Below are 7,243 nucleotides of genomic sequence, written 5' to 3' on the forward strand. Positions count from 1 at the left end.
CACGATCGGTTGTGCGTCCTGGGGACGCTGAGGTAACCTTCTCACGCACTCCAGTTGAGAGAGTTCCGCCACCCATGTGTTCCAGTGTGATCTGCCAGCCGCATGTTGACGTTCAGCGACGCACGGAGGTATCCGTTGACGTTCGTGAGGTTCAACAACCGTCAGAGTTGTTTTGTTTTGACGCGGTGCGTCAACCTCCGCAACCCAGTGTGGTTGCCACTGCTCACCCACATCAGTCTAGACAGTCTGGAGTAGACGCTGTGCGTCCCCGCTCTGCTATGGTTGTTGCCAGCTCACAGACTGGGCAGCAGTTCCATGACGTTGCGTCCGGCTCAGTCACGCATGCACCCGTGCGACCGGACTCAGCTAACCAGCCGTTACCCACTCCGTTGCCGTTCCCTCATCAGTTCTTGGATGAGGGACTTTCTGATGATGATGGTGCTGCACACGTAGATGATCCGCATTCAGAACTGGACGAGCCTAAGTCTACGCAACCCTCTTTGGACTTTAGGAAAGTTTTGGCCCTGTTCAAAGAGATGTTTCCGGACCAGTTTGTGTCTGTGGCTCCGCGCTCTCCTCCGTCAGAGTTTGTGTTAGGCATGCCGTCAACCACTCCTGCCTTTACTAGACTCGTCCTCGCACGCTCGTCCAAGAGAGCTTTACGAGTGATAGGAGAATGGCTGCAGTCCAAAAAGAGTTTAGGGAAGACAGCCTTTACGTTTCCCCCTGCTAGACTCTCTTCTAGATCGAGCGTCTGGTATGCCACGGGAGAAGTTCTCGGCTTGGGAGTTCCTGCTTCTGCCCAGGGCGACTTCTCAAGTCTTGTAGACTCTCCCCGCCGCCTTGCCATGAGACGCTCAAAGATATGTTCGTCATCTTCGGACCTGGACCACCTTTTGAAAGGTATATTTAGAGCCTTCAAGGTTTTTAACTTTTTAGACTGGTGTCTAGGAGCTCTAAGCAGAGGATCTATCCGACAGAGAAGGAGACTTCCTTGCTTATTATGTCCTGCATGGACAAGGCCGTACGTGATGGGTCTAATGAGCTTGCAGCATCTTTTGTGTCCAGAGTCCTTAAGAAGCGTGAGAACCTATGCTCTTTCCTTTCAGCTGGAGTTACACCATGCCAGAGATCCGAACTTCTGTTTGCTCCTCTTTCCAAGTGCCTTTTTCCAGAGGACCTGATTAAGGAGATTGCCGCTTCTTTGATACAGAAGGATACTCACGATCTTGTTGCGTCCTCTGCTCGCAAAGCCACCCCTTTGCCTACCTTGTCAGCTAGACCAAGGATGGACACTCCAGCGTCCCGTTTTATTCCGCCCTTTCGTGGCAGAGCCTCCAGCAGAGGAGGTGCTTGTGCCGAAGGGAGACGTGGAAAGAAGAAAGGAACCAAGTCCTTTAAGGGCAGAGTCTGACTGCCAGCTTCTTCAGACAGCAGTGGGAGCCAGACTCAAGAACTTCTGGCAGACCTGGGAAAAGAGAGGCGCAGATGTACAATCTGTGAAGTTGCTCAGAGAGGGGTACAAGATCCCGTTTGTACGAAAACCCCCTCTAGCAACGTCTCCCATCGATCTCTCTCCCAGGTACAGAGAGGAAGACAAGAGACGAGCATTGAAACAGGAAGTGTCTCTCTTACTAGAGAAGGGAGCGGTAGTCAAAGTCCTGGACCATCAAACCCCGGGATTCTACAACCGTCTCTTCTTGGTGTCAAAGAAGACAGGAGGGTGGAGGCCGGTGCTAGACGTCAGTGCGCTGAATGTCTTTGTCACAAAGCAGACGTTCTCCATGGAGACCACAAAGTCGGTTCTAGCAGCGGTCAGAAGGGAAGACTGGATGGTCTCGTTAGACCTAAGGGACGCCTACTTCCACGTCCCCATCCACCCGGACTCCCAACCTTTTCTGAGATTCGTTTTCGAAAAGGTTGTCTACCAGTTTCAAGCCCTGTGCTTTGGCCTAAGCACAGCTCCTCTTGTGTTTACGAGGCTGATGAGGAATGTTGCCAAATTCCTTCATTTAGCGGACATCCGAGCCTCCCTCTATTTGGACGACTGGCTTCTCAGAGCTTCTTCCAGTCGTCGCTGTCTGAAGGATCTAAAGTGGACTCTAGATCTGACCAAGGAATTGGGTCTCCTTGTCAATATGGAAAAGTCACAAGTGGTCCCATCCCAAACTATTGTATATTTAGGGATGGAGATTCACAGTCTAGCTTTTCGGGCTTTTCCGTCGGCCCCCAGAACAAGCCAAGCCCAGTTATGCATCCAGAACATGCTGAAGAAGGAACGATGTTCAGTCAGGAAGTGGATGAGTCTGATAGGGACGCTATCATCCCTGGAACAGTTCGTGTCATTAGGAAGACTACACCTCCGTCCTCTTCAATATCACCTAGCATTTCACTGGAAAAAGGACAAGACGCTAGAAGCGGTCTCGATCCCCATTTCCGAGAAGATGAAGTCTTGCCTGACATGGTGGAAAGACAGTATCAGCCTCAGAGAGGGTCTGCCCCTGGCTGTTCAGACTCCCAACCACGTTCTCTTCTCGGACGCATCGGACGTAGGCTGGGGCGCGACATTAGACGGTCGGGAATGCTCGGGAATATGGAACTCGAGTCAAAGGACAATGCATATCAACTGCAAGGAGCTACTGGCAGTACATCTGGCCTTGAAAAGCTTCAAGTCTCTCCTTCAAGGCAAAGTGGGGGAGGTGAACTCGGACAACACCACGGCTTTGGCGTACATCTCCAAGCAAGGAGGGACCCACTCACTGACGTTGTACGAGATCGCAAGGGACCTCCTCACCTGGTCAAAAGGTCTAAACATTTCGCTAGTAACGAGGTTCATCCAAGGCAACTTGAATGTCATGGCAGATTGTCTCAGTCGGAAGGGACAAATCATTCCAACAGAATGGACCCTCCACAAGGATGTATGCAAGAGACTTTGGGCCACCTGGGGCCAGCCAACCATAGATCTCTTCGCAACCTCGATGACCAAGAGGCTCCCAATATATTGCTCACCAATCCCGGACCCAGCAGCAGTTCATATAGATGCCTTTCTCCTAGATTGGTCACATCTAGACCTATATGCATTCCCTCCGTTCAAGATTGTCAACTAGGTACTGCAGAAGTTCGCCTCTCACGAAGGGACAAGGTTGACGCTAGTTGCTCCCCTCTGGCCCGCGAGAGAATGGTTCACCGAGGTACTTCGATGGCTAGTAGACGTTCCCAGAACTCTTCCTCTAAAGGTGGACCTTCTACGTCAGCCACACGTAAAGAAGGTACACCAAGGCCTCCACGCTCTTCGTCTGACTGCCTTCAGACTATCGAAAGACTCTCGAGAGCTAGAGGCTTTTCGAAGGAGGCAGCCAGAGCGATTGCTAGAGCAAGGAGAACATCCACCCTTAGAGTCTACCAATCGAAGTGGGAAGTCTTCTGAAACTGGTGCAAGTCAGTATCTGTATCCTCGACCAGTACCTCTGTAACTCAAATAGCTGACTTCCTCTTATACCTGAGGAAAGAACGATCTCTTTCAGCTCCCACTATCAAGGGTTACAGAAGCATGTTGGCATCAGTCTTCCGTCACAGAGGCTTAGATCTTAACAACAATAAAGATCTACAGGACCTCCTTAAGTCTTTTGAGACCACAAAGGAGCGTCGTTTGGTTACACCTGGTTGGAATTTAGACGTGGTACTAAGATTCCTCATGTCAGACAGGTTCGAGCCGCTACAATCAGCCTCCCTAAAAGATCTCACCTTAAAGACTCTTTTCCTGGTATGCTTAGCCACAGCTAAAAGAGTCAGTGAGATTCATGCCTTCAGCAAGAACATCGGATTTTCATCTGAAACGGCTACATGTTCTCTACAACTTGGTTTTCTAGCCAAAAACGAGCTGCCTTCTCGACCTTGGCCGAAATCGTTCGATATTCTAAGCTTATCGAATATGGTTGGAAATGAACTAGAAAGAGTCTTATGCCCTGTGAGAGCTCTTAAGTTCTATTTAAAACGAACTAAACCTTTACGAGGCCTGTCTGAAGCTTTATGGTGTTCAGTTAAGAAACCATCTTTGCCTATGTCAAAGAATGCTTTATCCTATTTTATCAGACTGTTAATACGAGAAGCTCATTCCCATCTGAGTGAGGAAGACCAAGCTTTGCTGAAGGTAAGGACACACGAAGTTAGAGCTGTCGCAACTTCCGTGGCCTTTAAACAAAATAGATCTCTGCGAAGTATAATGGACGCAACCTATTGGAGAAGCAAGTCAGTGTTCGCGTCTTTTTATCTTAAGGATGTCCAGTCTCTTTACGAGGACTGCTACACTCTGGGACCATTCGTAGCAGCGAGTGCAGTAGTGGGTGAGGGCTCAACCACTACAATTCCCTAATTCCATAACCTTTTTAATCTTTCTCTTGAAATGTTTTTATTGTTGTTTTTGGGTTGTCCGGAAGGCTAAGAAGCCTTTCGCATCCTGGTTGATTTGGCGGGTGGTCAAAGTCATTTCTTGAGAAGCGCCTAGATTAGGGGTTTTGATGAGGTCCTGTTGTATGGGTTGCAACCCTTGATACTTCAGATCCTAGGGGTTGACCAGCATCCTAAGAGGATCGCGAGGCTCCGTAAGGAAGACGTACTTAAAAAGGCAGAGTAATTGTTCAAGTCGACTTCCTTACCAGGTACCTATTTATTTTGTTTTTGTTATTTTGATGACTTCTAAAATGAAATAAAAATTCTTAGCTCATAATAATGTAAACATATTTTGCTGGTCTCTACCCACCCCCCTGGGTGTGAATCAGCTATTATAATCACCGGCTAAGTTGAATATTGAAAAATGTTATTTTGATAATAAAATAAATTTTTGAATATACTTACCCGGTGATTATAAATTAAAGGACCCTCCCTTCCTCCCCAATAGAGACGCAGTGGAACGAGGAGAAAATTGAGTTCTTTGTTTACTTAGAGTACTGGGTATCTGGACGACAGATGGCGCTGTTGGGCACACCCGCAACCTGTGTAGCGATCGCTGGCGAATTTTACCTTAGAGTTTTCTGTCGAGCAACAGAGTTGCAGCTATTATAATCACCGGGTAAGTATATTCAAAAATTTATTTTATTATCAAAATAACATTTTTGTTCCGTAACTGAAATTCAAACCACGCTATTTACATGGGGTAATTACTTCGGCGTAGCTTAATGACGAGCCATAAAAGTTTTAACGAGGGTTTACTACCCCACTGTTAGTTAGCGGGGGGTACGGAGGGGTAGCTAGCTACCCCCCCCCCACACACCGGTGAATGCTTCACTTTACTTTTGGCTCGGGAAGAGAACAGACCTGTCTGCTCTCTCCCTCGCTTTGACTGCCATATTTAATCTGTTTTTGCTTTTTCTTTTTCAGTGTGTTTGAAGTTGGCCTCTACTACTATGCCTACTTGCCCTGGACTTCCCGGCCGCCCTTGTGGGACCTTTATGTCGGCGGTCGACACCGATCCCCACACCTTATGTCCTCACTGTAGGGGCCAGCGGTGTGATAGTGGTAACGTGTGTATAGAATGTAGGGAGTGGTCTACCTCCCAGTGGGAGAGGTTTGCCTTGCACCGGAAGAAAAAGTCCAAAAGGGATCTTTCTCCTTCAGAGGCTTCTTTGAAGGGAGAAAATTCCAGGACTTCTTCCGTAGCCCTTTCCTCCTCCGAAGCTCCCCCTCGAGCAGTCTCTTCCGAGAGGCCGGCGAGTGGTAGCGTAGACTGTATTGCTGTTGACCAATCCCGGGGTGCGGGAGAGGTAGTCGCCTCCCATAGCGAGACGGCTGCATCTCCTCCCCCTGAGGAGGATTTGAATATGTCTAATCGTGATTAGTTTCAGCTTCGGGCTTCCTTAGGGCTGCAGGGTTTGCCCTCCAAGGAAGCCCTGTTTGACATGATCAAACTAGGTGCAGCTGTCAAACAATTGGCAACTACAGCAGGGATAGATCCTCTGTCTGTGGTTGACGTTTTTGTGACGGAGACATCTCGTGGGTCAAGTCAAACCCCCATTCCTGTTGCTGAGGTAGCTGACGGCTTAGACTCCCCTTCCGAACACCTTTCGAGGGAGGATCTAAGTCCCACGGTCTCTCCTGCCGGTGATTCTCCCCCTCGGGGGAGTTCACTTACAGAGACTCCTCTTTGGAGGCCCCTTGATGGTTAGTCTGCTGATCCCATGGCCCCTCATGGGCGTATAAGGCGGAAGGCTCGTCCTCCCCTTCGCCATAGAGGCCTTCCTTCCCCTCACAAGGGAGTTAGGAGGCGCCTCTTCGTCGTCACCACAGTCCTCTGCGGAGGAGACGACTCGCCGTTCGCCGATCCTGCCAGCTACCACCTTAGACCTCTCCGGGGATTGTTCGCGATCCCCTTCAGATGATGGTCGTCCTTCGGGACACAGTGACCAGTCTCCCTCCAGACCTGCTGACTTGCCGTCACCCTTTGATGTTCCAGATGTGCGTGGCGCGCCACCTGATCCTGCCACTGCGCAGGCACCGGGGCTGAAGGGTCTTGAGCGCAAAACCGCGCCTCTTGCCCTTAAGCACCAGGTTCTTCCTACGCGCCCTCCTGCTGCTGCCGCTGTTCCTGTCTTAGCGCCACAGCGTTCACATACGCGCGTGCGCGCCCCTGTTCCTGCTACGTGCCAGGGTTCCCTTGCGCGCCCACATCCTTCTGCGCCCCGGCGCCCTCCAGCAGTTCCTGTGACAGCGCGCCAGCGCCCACCTGCGCCCCAGCGCCCACCTGCGCCCCAGCGCCCACCTGCGCCCCAGCGTTCCCCGGTTCCTTCCTCGTCACGCGCAGTCCAAGAGGTTCCTTTGCTAGCGCACAGGCGCTCACAGGTTCCTCTGGAGTTATGCGCGGTTCCAGTCCCAGCGCTCACGCGCTCACCAACGTGCCAGCACGCTTCCACATCACAGCGCGCCACCCAGGAGGCTCCTAAGCTAGCGCACGGGCACTCGCAGGCACCCTAGACCGCACGATCCTGCACGCGTTCCAGCTGCGCGCAACGCTCCGGTTGTGCGCCCCGTTCCTGTCATCAAGGCGCCTCATGCAACCCTCCAGCGCACACCTGTGTGCCATTATCAAAACGCGCGTCCTGCTCGGCCACCACAGCAGCGCACACCAGTGCGTCCACATCCTGATGCGCGCCCACGATCGCCTGCGCGGCCACAGGCGAGTATGCCTGTCCTGTCGGACCAGCGCCAACCTACGTGCCAACGCGCCATCCCTTCCTCGCGCTATCCTGAA

At 51.3% G+C, this 7,243-nt stretch overlaps 1 protein-coding gene across 1 annotated transcript in view; it reads left to right on the top strand.

The window, feature by feature from the left end:
* Positions 1 to 6,966, top strand: part of LOC137632218 (uncharacterized) — a 14,718-nt gene extending 7,752 nt beyond the window's left edge. Inside the window, exons 2-4 of the mRNA XM_068364102.1 lie at positions 940 to 1,082; positions 5,656 to 5,826; positions 6,371 to 6,966. Coding sequence (XP_068220203.1) covers positions 940 to 1,082; positions 5,656 to 5,826; positions 6,371 to 6,966 — 910 coding nt within the window. The remainder of the gene's footprint in view (positions 1 to 939; positions 1,083 to 5,655; positions 5,827 to 6,370) is intronic.
* Positions 6,967 to 7,243: the final 277 nt, after the last annotated feature.

Source organism: Palaemon carinicauda, chromosome 41 (genome assembly GCF_036898095.1).
Source record: "Palaemon carinicauda isolate YSFRI2023 chromosome 41, ASM3689809v2, whole genome shotgun sequence".
NCBI classification, from domain to species: domain Eukaryota; kingdom Metazoa; phylum Arthropoda; class Malacostraca; order Decapoda; family Palaemonidae; genus Palaemon; species Palaemon carinicauda.